Genomic DNA, 17,879 nt, shown 5'->3' on the forward strand with positions numbered 1-17,879 from the left:
ACACATACACACACTCTAACAGTAATCATAACACAATAAAAGCGTCATTAAAAGCTGGAGCTGGAGCATATTTCCTCTCTTAGCCAGCTCCACCTGTTAATTCTCACCTATCATATTATTATGCATCTGGTTGGCTAGTGATTGTCTTGTGTTGACATTAATTTATCCACCCTTAGGGTTGGTTTCCAGTAGCTGGTTCCAGTTCTCGGTCTGTAAAATACCCTGATTTGCTGAGCTCTGATGCTGACAAACCTTTTACCTCTCCTCCCTCTTTTTATCAGACAAGCGCAATGTTGAAGACTCTCTCTTCTCATTTTAAGCATGCACTGTCTGCTTTCACTGGTAAAATGACAAATCTCACCAACAGACCAACAACAGATTATATCAGCTGTAGCTAATTAACATTCATTCCATAATGGCTAAAATGGTGTTGTCTGGTTAATATGCTGTCTTCAAGCTGGTGTCTGCACTGGGCCAAGCCTCGTTCAGGACTGTCTCGTCTACTGCGCGGGATGTTTCCCATTGAAAAACTCAGGGAAGTGGCTGTGTACTGCTCTCTGTTGAAGGTGAGGAGGATAACCAGACGTATATTTGCCAAACCAACCACTTAGTCCGCATCCTTAAAGCCTTTTCTCTTGTTAAATTAAAAAAAACATAGTTTGAAAACTTCCAATAAATCATAAATCTCACCTTCCGCTGTAACCATCCGGGAGTGGAAAAGAGTACCGAATGCGGCTACACTAGGCCAAAGTTTGTGAGTGAATACCACCGACCGGGAGTGAACTGTGTGTTTTTGTTGTTCAATAAAACAAACAGAGTGGTGCCTCTTCCCTACAGAAATGATCCAGCTGACTGCATCATGTCAATATCTGGAGAATCACATCATCAATATTTTTAGCTTATCAACTCAACTTACTTTGGCTAATCAACAGCATTTGGAGGAAAAATAAGATGTGAAAGTCAGAAGGATACAGATGTGACTTTTAAGTGAGGCTCATCTTATTTTGTGGATTTGTGGCTAAAATCGCGAAAACTTAGTGTTTATGGCTCCTTAGCCAACAAAAAGCTATATGGATCTAGACAGTATCTTTGAGGTTTAGTTATTTATAACAGATGTTGAAAACTAAACCTATTTAGATTTGATGAGGGATTCAGGTTCAATAAAATGCTATACAACTCCAACTCTCTCAAGTTTTACACAACAAAACAAGGAAAGCCTATTATTTCTCTGAAGATACACCGTGATACTTGGCTGTGAGAGAAACTATAGCCTACGGCTCACATTACATTTTTTTTTTTACTCCTCACACACACATGCACACGGTGATGCATGCTATTACATAAGTGCTAGGTGTGCTCTGGCAGGACAAGCTGTTCCGGAGGAGGGCTGAGGGAATATGCAGTCAGGTTGTAGTTTTGGCTTTACAAAAACCATGAATGTTATCAGTGTACTCCTCCTGGACAAAGATGTGGAGATGGAGAGATCCTCACAGCCCTGTGATGGATGGGCCTTGTATCACATTGAGTCAGATCTGTAATCTGGGTTTGAATTTATGGGCAGCCTTTTCACTCAATGTGTCATATAATTCTATACACAAAGACTGATTACCCACAGATTTTCCAGCTTGCGAAGGATGTGGCAGGCCGTCAAAACGTATCTGAAATGGTCCTCGGGGGCCAAAATTGTGATGGTGGTGAGGATGTTGCAGCCAAATTGAACTGCCAGGCTGTCACTTTAAACCCACAAGTTCCATCCGTAATTATAAATCATGTTAAAGACATTTGAATCTAAAGTTAATGTAACCATTTCTCAGTTTAATGTCTTTAGCATCAGCTGTGTGAAGTAGACTTGTGCCCTGTAAAGCCACTTTGTACCAAAATAAGATCAAACTCTTAACGTGTGTCAGTGCAAAGTGTGCAGTATGTGTTACAAAGTGTGTTGAAATAGCCTTCGTATGTCGCGTGTCAGTGTTTGGAGGATTAAGTGTAGGTAAGGTAATAATCCTGATTCACCTCAGAAGACTCCAGCTGTCTTCATCCAAACAAGAACGGCTTTATTACAGATGAGCGACTGGGCTCTTCATCGATGACACAGCCTTGGACCGGGCATGCCTGTGTTTGTAAGTCCGTGTATGTGTGTGTGGGAGTGTTGGCGTGTTTGCAGGATGTGTGGAAACAAGGGTGCATAAGCAGGTGCCACGTGGCATTGGATGTGCTAAGCCCAAGACGAGGGCCGCTGTTGGGCTGGTGTGTGTTCTCAGCTGTTGGGGAGGGGGATGAAGGTGGGGCTGTGTGTGTGTGTGTGTGTGTGTGTGTGTGTGTGTGTGTGTGTGTGTGTGTGTGTGTGTGTGTGTGTGTGTGTGCGTGTGTGTGTGTATGCAGCGTTTCATCTACAGTCACTCATGCTCCCCCGAACCTCCCCACTAATCCGTAAAGATCTGAGAGCAGGCATGCGGGGGGCACACGCGACACACACTCACATGACACATGTTGTCTCGCACACAGTCATACACTCGCAGTACGAGGCACGCATGGCCTCCTGTCAGCTGTCCGGCGTGGTCACATTCTCCTACAGTCAGCTTCACTCACACACTCCTCCTCCTCCTTCTTGTTGTGTTGAGAAAGCTGATCCAGATCCAGAAACGGCTGGATAATAAAGTCAGGTTGTCCTCTTACCCAACCATCAATCATCCCTCTCTTTGATAGGAATGTTGAGCATTGCAAAAGTCCCTGTTGCACATATCCGGAGCTGAAACGCAGTTATTTTACGTGTATATTATCAGGTATCTATCATGAATGTAAGATTAAAAGTTTTTTCCATTAGGTGCTTTTTGGTCCACTCATAGAGCCCTTTCTTCATCCTATGATGCACTCGTTTGTCTTGGCTAAAGCGTCAGATATTTCCAGCTGCTTTAGTTGCAGCGGGAATGGGAACGCCCCAACTTGATAGCGAGGAAGGCCTACCTATCTGGGATATTGTCTAAATATGGCATCTGATTTGCTCATATTTCTCTGGCCCGGCCGTCTGTCTCCACACCTCACAGAGAACATACCACCTCTGTGCCATGGGACATTTCACTCTGCTACACGAAAAAATGCGTGCGCATGCGTTGACGTCCACTTCAGGGAAGCATAAGTAGGTGATGTTGTAACAGATTTCTGCGACTTGTTTGCTTCTGCCATGAAGCTGTCTCAGTGGCAGCGTGGTCGTCGAGCGGTAAGTTGAGGTCAGTGACTCAGTCAGAGGTGAGACACTTCACTCCTCTGTACCTGCAACATGTCGAACGTCATCAACTGCCACGATTGAGAAATGTCTTGAATAGTATTATAGTCACCACAAAGTGAGCACAGGACTGAACAGGATCTCAGTTTGTTTAAAAAAAATAGAACACACCACCACCACAGACTGAGATATCTCAACAACTATTCAATGGATTGTTGTAGTGACGTCACCGTGTTCGCAGCGCACTTTAATAAGTCCAAAGTTATCATAACTGATAGAAATTAGCCAAAACTATGTTGCTAACAGTTGCTTACAGGAGGAGAGCATGTGTACAAGGCCGCTCTCTGACTCTTGTCTCTGTCTCTCAGTCTCTTTCTATTTAAAACCTCTCTCTGGTTGGGGGGGCTCTGCCTGGGTATAGTGACCCTGGGTGTATGAGAGGAAGGGAGGAGTCGTTGCTGGTGGTGGCAGAGGACAGAGAAGAAAGAGAGAGAGCGGAAAAAGAGGAGAAGACCACGTCTCGTGGAGCTCCGAGCGGGGCTGTTTAATCTCTGCAGGACCGTCAGATGGCTTTGACAGAGCACAGGCACCAATTAGGCTGCAAGATTAGGGGGGCTTTGTACTTCTGAAAAGCTTCTGGATGGACCTTTTTTTCTTCCTTCCTGCCTTGGGTTTATATCTTTACTGGGACTCCTCACCCTCCCATAACCTTATCCCTCCCTCCTTCCCTCCCTCCTTCTGTCCTCTTCCAGCCCTGCGACCAGCTTCTTAAAATCTGCGATTATACCCGGCTAGACATTGAGAGGAGTGGATTAATAAGGCAGCTCGTCAGTGTGGCTTGACAGGGGAGCGTTGCAGAGTGAATTAGCAGGCCAACGAGGTGGCGAGTTGGATGTTTATTGGGGTCCTGGGTGCCTGCTGGCATGGATATGGAGCCGAATTGCAGGAGTGGGGGAGACTTCTGCTCCAATCTGCAGAATATCACGGTAGAGTACCATTGGTGGGGACAGAGTCATTTGTATTGAAATCTGAGTTACTTGATTGCACTTAAACTCTGTTATGTTTAGCTAGAGCATGTGGCAGTGCATATGCGTGTGTTACAACAATATAGTTAAGTAAGACGGGCCTATATAACAGTGTTTTGTCAGGGGATGGCATCTACCCCTTGCATATCTATAGTTGTTGTGTTTACATGAAAGCTACATTCCTAGCTTGCGCTCAAATCCCTGTTGTGCACATACACACATTAACACACACACATGCACAGACACACTGCTCCTCCTGAGTACATGGAAACAATGACAGGAAGTACATTAGCAGGACCTCCATTGTATCTCCCCATACATCCTCGCTTCCTCAGCTCACCGGGCTGAGGGTGATGGTGAAGGGCGATGTAGGGTGGAGTGAATAGATGTAGAAGAGCCCTCTGATGCCAGGTGCTGAGGTGAGGGGAAAGAGCAGTAGGGTGGGGGTCGGATCTGTCTGGGCCGAGACAGAGAGATCCTTAATCCTGCAGCCTTCTGCTGCCTGTCGCCTCGGCCGCAGAGCTTGTGGAGCTCTGCGGCCTGGATGTCTCCCAGTTGCTGACCTGTGGTCGGTTTCATTGTTTCACTTCTCGGGATATGATTTTGGATTATGTAAGGGGTAAGCTGGTCCCAGATCAGCACACAAGGTGAAAAACTGACTTTAAGTCAATTAGTTGTCATCCCACAGAGGGGGACAGATGGCGGGAAGGTGGGAGTCACCAGACCTCAGGAATGCCCGTGGCAGCCTCTGTGGTCATTTAATTGTGGCAGAAACAATAGTCAGGCAGGGAGCTGTTTATTCTAAATGTGTGTGACTGTTTTACCCTTTTCACTTTGGCCCAAGCTTTTAACAATGTTTTTGTATTTTAATGCAGGGACCTTGTGTACTTGGCAGTTATGTGATCTGACTCTTGTCCTCTTCTCCCCTCTGTATCTCTCTGTTTCTGCTTTTAGGTTTGCCACCACCCAGACTGCCAAGACCTGAATAGCAAAAGCCCCCTTCACCTGTGTGAGTCATGTGACTCACGCTGCCATTCAGAGAACACAGACAACATGCACTTTGACCGGCACCCCCGATTTGACTTACAACCTCAAGGTAGACTTGCATTATTTCATTATTTGGTATTCCCTCTCTTACAGTGACGTCATGCCCATTGCCTCATTACAGGATTTCACTGTGTAAATATCAAGAACACTGAGTTTTCATTGTTGTCTAAATAAGGCAAAAAATGGAAATCAACATTTTCCTTTTTACTTCTTTAACTCTTATGATTTATGTAATTATTCAATGTATGTCTGAATAGTTAAACTCTCATTGTGACTGTTATCAAAGGGCTGGTTCACCCAAAAAATGATCAATTTATTTTCTCACTTACCTTTAGTCCTGATTTTTTGTATCAGTACCGGGTCACATATCCATCCCGGCGGTTGCTAGGAGCAATTACCTTTCAATACAATCATTTATAAATAGGTTTTACAGTTTAGGAGTTGTTACTTCTGTAAGTCAACTCTGATGACAACAACCTGTACAGCTGTGTCGGTCTCATCCACGCCTGTGGCCATGCAGCCAGATGATGTCGTCATTCTTAATCCTGTCTACAAAACTGTTATTGGTCGACTGTTTTTTCCAACCGGCAGTATCTGCCCTCCGTCGGCACAATGCAAGACCTATTTGAATTGTTGTAGAAATCATAGATGTGGACGGCGATTCACAGGTCTGGACCCAGGCTCGTGCTAATTCGCCAGAGCATTTTAGATTTTTTGCCCTGGACTTGTTATATCCATCCCTGAGACTTCTGCCTCCACCCCAACAAACTGAATTGCTTTAGTGGTGGATAATCTACAGACCTCACTATGAACAGATATCCTTGGAACTACTTTCTACCGGAGAAATAGTCCATAAGAAAACTATCCAGAGCAGGATTTTCCAAAGTCTGACACTGTGGGCCCCAGGCTACAACTTGAGGCCTGTTAGCTTATATTTTTATCTACATTTGGAAAATTGGCACCATTAAAAGTCATGCCGAATTAGCTGCTATTATTATTATTATTATTATTATTATTATTATGATTATTATTATTATCTTTGGATGTATGGACAACTATCACTGGATTACTTTGATGCTGAAGAAAAATGACAAATATCATGATTCTCAGGCAAGTTCTGGAGTTATGAGGAGTGTCTTTTTTGTATGATTTTTAAGCAGATTTAAGGATATTTATTTGTTACGGACATCAGAGATGACGATCACGATAAACCTCTGATCCAGACTAACAAAGACACTGAGTCCGGAAAGAGATGCTGCATTAAATGTAATGTGAACACCACAAACAAAATCCCAATTTATTGGGGTGGAGGCAGAAGTCTCAGAGACGAATATATAAAAACTTTATTCAAGCAAAACTATCTGCATGGCAAGACACCACAAGAGGGAGGCGGGTGGAGTTTCCTTTTAATTTGGGTGGACTTGATATTAAAGGCTGTCTTAGGTGTGATCCAACAGAAGGAATGACTGCTGTCTTTTCTTAACCTTTAGCCTCCATCCTGGCTCGGAACGTGTCCACACGCTCCTGTCCCCCGCGCACCAGCCCCCCCTCCGACCTGGAGGAAGAGGATGAGGGGAGCAATGACCGCGGGTCAGTAACCCCTCGTTATATCATGCAAGTGTTCATGTATTCCTGCCTGTCAGTAGAGCTCTTGTCTTTTCACGCTGGAGGATAAGTTACAGCCATGAAATGTGTGTCTCCTGACAGAGATTTTGATCACTTCTTTCCAACTCTCGATGGCCACATTAAGCAGGCAGTTTCTCTTATGTTGGGTTCTTTTGAAGAACTGGTATATAAAAAGTATGATAATGTGTGTCTAACTGTTTTGCAGGGAGCGTAAAACAGGGGGGATGAAGTTGGTGAAGAAGAAGCCGCGGAGACGACACACTGATGTAAGTAATCAGACACATGGCTGCAGCGTGCAACAAAAAGAGTCCCCTCAGGAAACCTGGAAGGAGTCTACAATACTTTACAAGATTTGTGGGGGGAAATAAACAGTATTTGTCACTTGTTTTGTGACAGATATATGTGTAGAAGTGTGGTTTTTCACAAATGTGTACCATACAAGCAGAGAGTTGTGTAATACGAAAGCAGCCACCATTATTCTCTGCAACAATGATATAACATAATGGTATCTCCCAGGCTGCTCTTTGTCTGACTCAGGCAGAGTAGTGAGAAGGAGCCCCCCTGTGGATCTGCTGAGAGCACGCATACAGCATGAGCCCGGGGTGGGCCAGCAGAGCTGCAGCCCCACCTGTGTAAACTAACAGTGTGTCCGTTCCCCCCGCAGGACCCCAGTAAGGAGTGCTTCAGCCTTAAGTTTGATCTCAACGTGGACATAAACACAGAGATTGTACCTGCAATGAAAAAGAAAACCTTGAGGTAGGAGGAGAGGAGGAACGGCCACATAACATGTATTGGAAGATATGAATCCTAATTAACCACTTCTCTTTTATCTGTTACCAGAGAGGTTCTCGGTCCGGTGTTTGAGAGGAACGGCATTGAGCTGTCCCGGGTCAACTTGTTCCTGGATCAGTCCAACACGCCGCTGTCCCTCAACTTCGAGGCCTACCGTTTTGGAGGACACTACCTCAAAGTCAAAGGTGAAAACACCACATGACCCATACACACATTTCTGCACAGAATCAACCCCACCTTGCAACAATCCCCTGCCCTCTGTCTGAGTCATTGGAGGACATAGCTCAAGCATTTGTGGCCCGTTGAACACTAAATTTGCATTTGTCATAATTTACTGAAGGACTGCACTGAGGTTTTGCGCTGCAAGTCAGATGAACTGCAGCTGGGCTCATTTACATCTTTAGTAAAAATGGTGGTGACGCTAAATTTTGCATCCTCGAGGTTAATTTGTGGTAGTAAATATCTATATATTCTCCTGTAAATCCCCCGTTGTGTTTTGTCTTAAAGTGATGAATGTGAATCCATCAGGGACACATAATGGTTGAATTAGAAGTAAAGTGTTACGTGTTGGTGAGAGATTTCTAGGTAAAAGAAATGGTGCTGATGTGCCTACATAGAGGTCCATTAATAATACAAAAGACTTTTTTTTTTTGCTCTGTTGGTTTATTTTTCAAGCATGTGCTGTGAATGTTTACCCACTGTCTCCATGGACTCTGGGCAAAGAATCACACCATGAACTTAATAAATTAGTAAAATAGATTATAATAGTAGCAATAGAAAGAGTCGATCTTTCACTGTGTTCATAGAAAGTGGTACAGTCTTGTACTTTGCAGTCACGGCGTATTTTAGACGTCACACCATTCTTATCTGTGCGCCTTTAACAATGACTGAGCAGGACAGATGGCGTGGGCCAGTTTCCTCTCCCTCCCGTGTTTCTGACTGGGAGGAAAAAGGAGTGGACTGTATCCTTAAAAGTGATCAGAACTACTGTTATTAATAATTCCCATGACTCTTAATGACACAGTAGCAGCATGATGACTCTGCCAGCTTTCTTTCCCTTGATGCCTGAGTGGAAACTGGGAATGGTGCCTCCTCTCTGAGATCACTGCAGTTACACTTGTTGCAGTCTTTGGATGAAAGACCCATTTAAGCCTTCCATAAAAGAGATCCTATACCATGACTAACTGCTATTCTTTTGAAATTGTCACCCTCCCGACATGCACCTCTTGACCACAGTCTGGAGTTACATACAGTCTGAAACACAGAGGTCGAGGGCTAACAGTCCACAGCTGTTTAGTCTCGTGGTTGGAGGGTTAAGAGGTTTTCATGAAGGCATGACTGAGAATCTATATCGTTCTGCTCTATTTTGTTCTATATTGTCAACACTTTCAATAAAATCTCACTTTTTTAAATCTTTAATCTAAGCTTTAAGAAACATTAAAGCAGCTATAATCAGTATTTGTATCACATAACTTCTTGTAGTCGTAGTTGTGGTTAAAGGTGTCGCTCGTAGTGATGAATTATCACCCGACTGCAGTTTCCCTCAGCTACATGGAGCGTTTCAACTTGTTTCAGATCACTGTTTAGTTTTTTCAGTCTGCAACTTTAGTGTTTTGGTTCACTCTCACCACTCTCATAGCATGTTTTTGATTGCAGCAGGCAGTTGTTTTCTGCAAAAAAGCGCCAGAAAATGACTGTGCACTACTTCAGCAGCAAACGGCAGACAGACAAAGTTAGCGACTAGCTGGTGAACATGGTGAAGCATTTGGCTGCTAAAGAGCCAGATATTTCCCTCAGGAGTTAATGGAGACCGAGAACAGAGATAAAAGAGAGGTGGACAGAGACACGACTCGTTTATTTTATATCGGTGTTGAATCTACAACTTGTTTCTGCTGCCCTCAACTGGCCAAAAAGATTATTATTATAGGTTTAATTTGAGTCCTGCTTTGGTTCGTATTATCCTTTCTACAATGTTTACAAGAGTCTGTTTATGGATTTAACTTCAAGAAAAAAACGTGAGCCCTTTGGGTGTGGTGCTCAGTTCAAAATGACTCAAAACTGAAAAAAAAGAAAAGTGAACTTGAAAAGAAAGCGTTCGGCATTGACTATAGTGGCTTCCTAAAAAATAAATAAATAATGATCTGAGGACTGTGCAAGTTTTTAGTTTTACAGGATTCCCTTTCCCAGACTGTCCAACCTTATTTATTTTTTTCCATTTAGCACGGCTGGGTGATGAGGTGAAGGTGGAGCAGAGTGTGAAGGACTTGCGGTCGCTCAGTCTGCCCAACATGAAGCCCTCTGTAGGTCAGAGCCCCTACATCCTCACCCCAGGCAGCGAGAAGGTGGAGCATGGATCTCTGGGACGCAAAGAGAGCATCGACCTGCTGGTGAGTTGCATCTGGCCGAACAGGACGGCAGTATCATTTGAAAGTGGTTATATTTCATGTGACGCTCCAGCTCATAACGTACGAAACTGTCTCTCAGACTCATCAAGCCAAAATACACCACCCCTTCAAACCACACACAAACACAGACACACCCTGTGACTCGTACTGCTTTGCCACACCCTTTACTCTTTTCCATAACTTCACCTCCTCTTCCCTCAGTCCCATGATGCCTTGGGCCCGTGTAGTATCTCATGGTAATCCCACCATGACCTCATTCTATTGCATTACCTTTATCTGCCCAGCAGAACCCTGGGAATGTATTTTTGGATTTCCGCTTCAGTCTACTGCCAGCTGTGTGTGTGTGTGTGTGTGTGTGTGTTTCTGTGTACACACTCGTGTACGTGCATGCAAGCCCGCTTGGTGCTGCCAATTGATCCCTTGAATCTCATATGGTGATGAGTTCACTCAGGAACACTCTGTGCCACTTCAGCACTTCCTGCAGCTACAGGAAGTGGTTGTTTTGTTACCGATGAGAGATGCCGAGAGGCCGGCTGAGGCCTGCAGGATCCTGATCCACATGGCTGCCAAACATGGAGCATGGAAATAAGGCAGACAGTCATCGGGTTCATGTCGTGGCATATAGGGACTCTGTGTCATGGACCCGGAGTTCTGAAGGAGGAGGTCTTTCAGCACTTTGGATTAGTTTTAGCAATAAGACACGTGGACCATTCTTTAGCCATAGAGCTGCAACTAACAGTTATTTTGATTATCGCAATATTTGTCAATTATTTCTTTTGATTAATTGATCAGTTGTTTAGTCTATAAAATGCAATAGTGCACCTCATGAGTTCCCAGAGCCCAAGGTGACAAATTGACTAGTTAGTCCTATATGATAAAGAAAAACTATAGCTGCCATCCTTTGTATTTTCAGTATGTTTTAACATTGCAAGAGAAAAGGCTTTTAGTATGAGGACCATTGTGCTTACACACAGTGGGGGGAAATCACACAGTGGATGTGCTTGTCATGACTGGGGCCTTTTTCAACGAAGGCCTAGTTATGGTTGCTGAGCTATGATTGGACAATCGCTGTGTGGGGGAGAGGATTAGCAAACGTTCAATTGCTTGTTTTTTCTGACCAACAGTCCAAAAGCCAAAGATATTTCATTCACAGAGATAATGCAACTGAGAAAAGCAGCAAATCCTCTCATTTGAGAAGCTGGAACCAGCAAATGTTTGGTAGCTTTGCTTAATGAATGGTTAGGGTTAGGGTTTAAATTATTAAATCAATTATATGAGATATCATTATTCATCTCATTCTTTCAGCTCTGTTTACAACAGTTCAGGTTTATGGGCTCACTGGCTTGGCTGTCTCTACAGCAGAGACGCAATTCAACAGTTGAATATTTATAAACGTTATTTAAAAATCAGCAATTGAAATTGCTTCCTCTGCATGACAATATTCTCACTGAGGAGGAGCTGAACAAAGTGGTTGCTTAGCAACATCCGCTCCAGTGGGAGCAATGATTCTTGTTCAGCACAATAATATTTACATGAACAGTTGTATCATCACTGCCGTGTATAATTGCCAGATGTTGCTCAGACCTGAATCATCATTATGCTGTCATCCATGTGCCCTCTAGTAGCACGACATGACGCTGTTGGGGAGGAAACAGGAGCAGGGGTGGGCCGATTGATCCCCAAACTATCAATACTACCGATACAAAATTGTTTTAAGTATTGATATAACGTCAATAGGAAAAAAATGGAATCTGGGCACATGAACACTCTTCTTAGTGCTACAACATTTGCTGCTGTCACGTATTTAAACATGCATTAGAGGTCGGCGATGCCACAAGATTTGGTTTTGATCAGATACCGAGTAATACCAGGGTCAGGACCACCGATATCAATACAAATTTGTTATTGTTAAAAGCATCTAATGGGGTATCATGAGAGAGATGTGTCATGATTTATGAGCTGAATGTATTATTAATAGTCTACTTCTGAATATACTTTAATTACCACCAAATCGTTTGCCAGACATGATTCTCTGTTAATCACTTAATCACACGCACATTTAACCACAAGACAGTTTCTATTGGCAAATAACAAATGCTCATTAAGTGAATTCTCTGAACTAAAGAGGTGAGTTTTGAGAGTGATTAATGGAATAGTAAAAAGAAATACCTAATGTTTGACAAATTAATTGTAATTAGAATATATTCAGAAGCCTGTTGATAATTAAATCACATTATAAATCATGACATATTTCTTTCTCTTACATGATAGTAATTTAGCTGCTTTTAACCGGTATTATTTATCCGGTATTACTTGGTATCTCCGACCCCTACACAGAAGGAGTCATACCCCTTAAGCTAAAGCATTAGTGCCAATCACTTTTGATAAACTGCACTGCACTTTCATTATGTCTCTGTGAACCTCCGTATGTTCTCATTTTCGGTGTTCGGTGCTCAGGTTTAGGCAGTCAGCCTGTGAGCTGCCCTGTTACGCACTTGAAACAAGTCATTGGTTGTTAAACACCCTTGAGGCAAGTCCAGACCCACACACAGGTGAGTTTGATTATGTGTGTGTGTGTGTGTGTGTGTGTTATCTTGATGTCATCGTTGCCTTGAGCAGGTAGAGGCTCGGTTGAAGCATTTTCTACCGTCTGTGTTGGTAAGTCACTAAGGTTAGTCACCAAGCGGAGACATAAACACCGGAGGTTGCTGAGGAAAGCAGAGTTTTAGTCACACAGTATCTGACCTCCGGTCTCTGTGGGGAATTGTTCTACTTTATTTTGTTTGTGCCATCAAACTACTGACAATGTCATTCCTCTCAAGGAATTTTGCTAAAGAATTTCATTGTACCAACACCGCAGGTGATGACTTGTCAGTTTTTTTGGCTGTGAATGTGGAAATGTGTGATAAAATCAACTGTAGTGGAGTCGCACCTCTTGACCACGGGGGGGCAGTAATGTGCTGCATTGATACTCTGATGGAAGGTGGTGCAGAATCATGTGTGTCACTTAAATGTCAATATTTACTGTTTTTCGTAGTCTTCAACTACCAATATATTCAGGTTTTTGACGGGTGATCGGGCAAAATAAGCAGCATGAATATGTCAACTTGGGCTCTTGGAAATTGTCACTATTTTCTGATGTTTTATAAACCAGTTAATGATTTGGTTAACCAAGAAAATATCCAGCAGAGTAATCAATAAGTCTCTGTGAAACTATTTGGTAAGAGTGACTTATAAATCATTTCACTCTTGGAGCCACATGAGAGTCTCTGGCCACAGAACTTAAGCTCATTGAAGTCTATTGATACTTTTGTCTTTAACAGACTCAACAGCAGAAACCCTGTGATCCCTTTTTGGGTGGCAGCCCATATTTTATGAAAGCTTTTTGGAGGACAAAAGCTCCACTTGGACATGTGGGCACTGAGTGCGGTCTTTGAGTTTCTATGGCAGCAGCTTTGGCACTCGCCATAAAACACATGCGTGCCTGCTTTTTATGGAATCAAGAGCTTTGCTCAAAGACGTTTAGATATTTGCCTAGTGACCGGAGTCATGGCCTGGCATCGCAGCGGCTTGTGCCAGGCTCCAGAGGAAACGCTGCCAAGTCCTGTCCTTTTCTGTATAGAGTTACTCTTTTGTTTCAGTGAGGTATTTCAACTTTATTATTGCATGCATGTTACATTTTATAGGCTCTGGCAGCATTGTGATACGCTGCAGAGAGCTTTGATGGTTCAGATTGATTATTTTACAACAGGGAGCCTAGGCCAAGCTCTCTGATTGGTCGAAGACGCATTCCAACCTTGCTGATAGTTCCCGTATAAGCACCGCTACCCGCCTGTGCCTCGCACTTATTGCACCATCCGCAAATAATGCATCCTTTTACACCCTCACAATATCAGCAGTGTATCAACTGATCTTTAACAAGTTCAACTTTTAACCTGCATCACTCAGTGTGCGATGAGGAAAAACACATTTACAACATCAAATACAAAAGCTATATTTTACATTGTTAAGTGAATTCATCCAGTAATCATGTTTCTCTGCAGGGTTAATTCGACCAATTGAGTCACGTAACCTGACAAAACTAAAAGTAAAACCTGAAGGTTGGGATCCCCCTCCTGTATATACTCTAGTAGCTGTGACTCATTTTACCTGTTTGCTATGTTGAAGTCATTTATCCCCAGGGTCAGGGCTCAGGATGTTTTTCATCCATATGCAGCGCAATATGACGTCAGGTTGGAGCAAAAACAAAACTTTATACACAGGGGACATACAAAATACTGGCATTGCTTTTACAGTATCACAGCAGCCTTTGTGGGGACACACACACACACAGTTCAGACACTCGCTTGTCTTTCCTTCTCCTGAGAAAAGAAACTGCAAGTTTTACAGTCGTCATAAAGATAGCTCAACCGTCTTGGACCTTGTGATTTTCAGTTAGAACATGCAGCACATTGATCCTCGCTCTTTTTATGTAACACTCGACCACGAGTTGCCATAGCACACTGAATACAGCACTAAGTGGCTCCGCCGCTCTGCCACACTGACTGTCTCCGAATCAAGTTAAATACATAAAACCCATGTAACGGAGTATTCAGATACACTAAGATTATTTGATCCAGAGATTGCAAATCACAGTGACCGGGATGACATTACAGTTTGCAGTTGGATGGTTTCGGCTTTCCCAGGGAGTTAAGTCAAGTAATGGATCCTCCATATGTGTGTCAGTGCTCAGGCCTCCCATAATGCACTCCTCCATCACACCAGGGAAAACCTTCCTGCATATTCTCAATTCTAGGGCAGCGTATCAGACCTCAGTACTTATGTGGTACCGACTGAAATGTGTCTTTAACACAAAGTTTCTAAAACGTTTATGCACCAAAAGCTGCCGTTCAATCTCTGGTCAGATTTATAATCTTGTTTACTCGTTCCCTGATCAGTAGTTCTGATGTACCTATCCTATGATATTTTGGCAAAATGATTGTATTGTTCTTTGTGTTAAGTTAACATTTAATGTTTGAGAAAGAAAGTTACAAAAAAAGTAGTACTTTGGTGGCATTAAACGTAAACTTAGTATCCTCACCCATGTTAAAAGTGATGTACTAACTGGTATCTTTGTTGCTTCAAGGTTCCCATTAGAGGTGAAATGATTAATTGACTATTTTGATAATTGGTTAATAGTCCTTTTTCAAGCAAAAATGCCAAACCTTCTTTAGTTCCAGCTTCTCTAATGTGAGGATTTGCTGCTTTTCTTTGTCTTCTGTGAAAATTGTCATATTTCCTCTATTTTCTGACCATTTATAGACCAAAGCATGAATCGATGAAATGAAATAAAGATCTGCAGATGAAGCAATAGTTGCCGCCCTGCTTCACTCATCCAAAAAGAGGCAGAGACTCCTGGCTTTGCCTCGGGGGCGGAAGGGTTTGTTGTGTAATAGACAGGAGAGGTAGATAGTGTTGTTTCATAATAGACACTCTGCTGGGGAAATACTATATGACACAAAACCCCAAAAAGCCTTCAGGGCTGGAGGCACTGTGATGACGTAGAGAGCCCACAGAGACAGTGAAAGGAGTGGCAAGTGTCTCGTCTTCTCACTGTTTGTATGCTGAACTCAAAACAGAGCGACACATGCCTTTTCTTCACCACTGATATTGTATTCATGTAGCTCATACAATGCACTCCGTGTGCTTTGTTCAGGAAGGCGGAAGACGTTGGCAATTGTCATTATTTATTGCCTCTTTTTCAAACTGGCTCATACCGCGTGGTTTTACTTCCCTGCATTACACGACTGTGGATGGTAATGCGTGGAGATTGTTCCTCAGCCGGGCTATCACACCCAACAGCCACCTCTTCTCTCACTATCGGACCTCACAATGGGGACAATTGTCGATTAACACAGAGTCACTTTGAATGATAATGGCTGAATCAGCGGCTGTCACACGGGAGTTCATCGCCACGTTTGATTTGAAGAAACATGACGTGTTCTACACAACAGTCAGTATAGTTTGTTAATAGAGTGAGAAGTATCTGTGATTGAGTTGATAAGGTCTTTGGCATAAACATTAGACTTAAAAGTTTGCTTTCAAGTGTGCATGCGGTTGAATTTTATCCCCGACATCAGGGCTAGTTTGTAAAGTAAGAACTGACAGAAAATCCTATTTTAATTCATGTGAAAATTGTGAAATAATAATACCATAGTACAATACATTATGCATACGTTTGTATATACTCTAAAAAGTAGATTAACTATAGTAAATTAGAGCTGCAACTATTTTGATTTTGATTTACTTCAGTTATTTGTTGAGCAAAAATATTCTCAGACTTCGGCTTCTCCAATCTGACAATTTGCTGCATTTCTCAGTTTTATATTATTGTAAACTGAATATTTCTGGGTTTTGACTGCTGGTCGGACAAAACAAGACATTTGAAGGAATTTACTTTTGATGATTTAAATTTTTCACTATTTAATTGATTGTCGAAAAATTAGTTGCAGCCCTAAAGTTTCTTATGTGTCCATATCATTTGTAATCACTGAATTTGGAGAACATGCTGATTTTTTTGGGGACGTTTTATATATCACATAACAACTATGATTGTTGGAAATGAAACTCACAGCACTCTCTGCTGCCTGTGTTGCTGTTTAGATCTAATATTAGAATCATTTAGCTCCTCACTAATTGCTGAATCCAGTTTGTCCACTCTGTGTGGGAAGAGTTTAAAAGACTGACTCATGTGTTTTGGTAGCACACTCGCTAATTAAACTAATTATACCAGGTGTTAGGAGACTATTATTTATCCCCCATATGGCGTGGGAGGAGCTACATGCTGAGAGAAGATGTGTGTCTGTGGCAGAAAGGTGTGTGCGCTGGAAAACAAAGAACTTCCCCTGGTGCCTAAAGGTGGAGATTACTGCAGGGTTAACACACACCTTTATGATTGTCATTTGTGTGACCGTTGGCCTGCACAGTGACTGCAGGATCAGACACATAAAGGAAGTGGCTGCAATGCCTCACGCTGCTCTGTACTTTTGTCTGGATTGTGATTTCCTGGAAATGGATTCTTCCTGACATTTAAAATTTGCCTCTGTGCTTTTGTTTCTGTTTACTCAGATCTTTGGTTTTTTTTAATCTGAGGTTTTGGGGATTTTTTTTGGTTTCGTTTTTTGTGGAAAATGGTTCGTTTTGGTCGTCTGTCATCCTGGCGCAGCTGGGACCTGCTGCATGTGGACTCAGAGATTCCTGAGTCCCCTTCTCCTGACACGAAACCAACACCAACTGACTGTCAGGTGAGATGGTGACATGTCTGTGTGCATCACTAAGACTGATGATATAGTTTAATATAATGCGCCATGTCTTCCTGCCTCTGTTGGCTGTTGCAATAATATGTTTTAGAGCTGCAATTATTAGTTGATTAATCGATCGACAGAGAATTAAAATCTCCAACAACTTTTTAATTTTAAGCAAAAAGGACATTTCTTACTTCCAGCTTCTCAGATTTGATGCTTGTCTTAAATGATAGAAAGCTGACTATATTTGGGTTTTGGACTGTTGGTGGGACAAAAAAATAGATTTTAAGATGTTACCATGGGCATTTTTCACATGGGCAGATTAATCCATAATGACAGTAATTGTTATTTGTAGCCTCAATGTGTTTAAACTTAATTTAATGTTGTATGCAAAAGAGTTTGACCGTTGATTTGTTGTCATTAATCTCATCTGCTCTGCTGGAACAGAGTTCAGACGTTTGTGATTGTGTATTGGCTG

At 42.5% G+C, this 17,879-nt stretch overlaps 1 protein-coding gene across 1 annotated transcript in view; it reads left to right on the forward strand.

Annotated features, from left to right (window-relative positions):
• plekhg5b (pleckstrin homology domain containing, family G (with RhoGef domain) member 5b) overlaps nt 1-17,879 on the forward strand; it is a 48,176-nt gene that overhangs the window by 15,437 nt on the left and 14,860 nt on the right. Inside the window, exons 2-7 of the mRNA XM_070910005.1 lie at nt 5,203-5,344; nt 6,786-6,885; nt 7,127-7,187; nt 7,586-7,677; nt 7,762-7,898; nt 9,934-10,100. Of these exons, the coding sequence (XP_070766106.1) occupies nt 5,302-5,344; nt 6,786-6,885; nt 7,127-7,187; nt 7,586-7,677; nt 7,762-7,898; nt 9,934-10,100 (600 nt within the window). The 5' untranslated portion in view covers nt 5,203-5,301. The remainder of the gene's footprint in view (nt 1-5,202; nt 5,345-6,785; nt 6,886-7,126; nt 7,188-7,585; nt 7,678-7,761; nt 7,899-9,933; nt 10,101-17,879) is intronic.

Source organism: Enoplosus armatus, chromosome 8, assembly GCF_043641665.1.
Source record: "Enoplosus armatus isolate fEnoArm2 chromosome 8, fEnoArm2.hap1, whole genome shotgun sequence".
Classification (NCBI taxonomy): Eukaryota; Metazoa; Chordata; class Actinopteri; order Centrarchiformes; family Enoplosidae; genus Enoplosus; species Enoplosus armatus.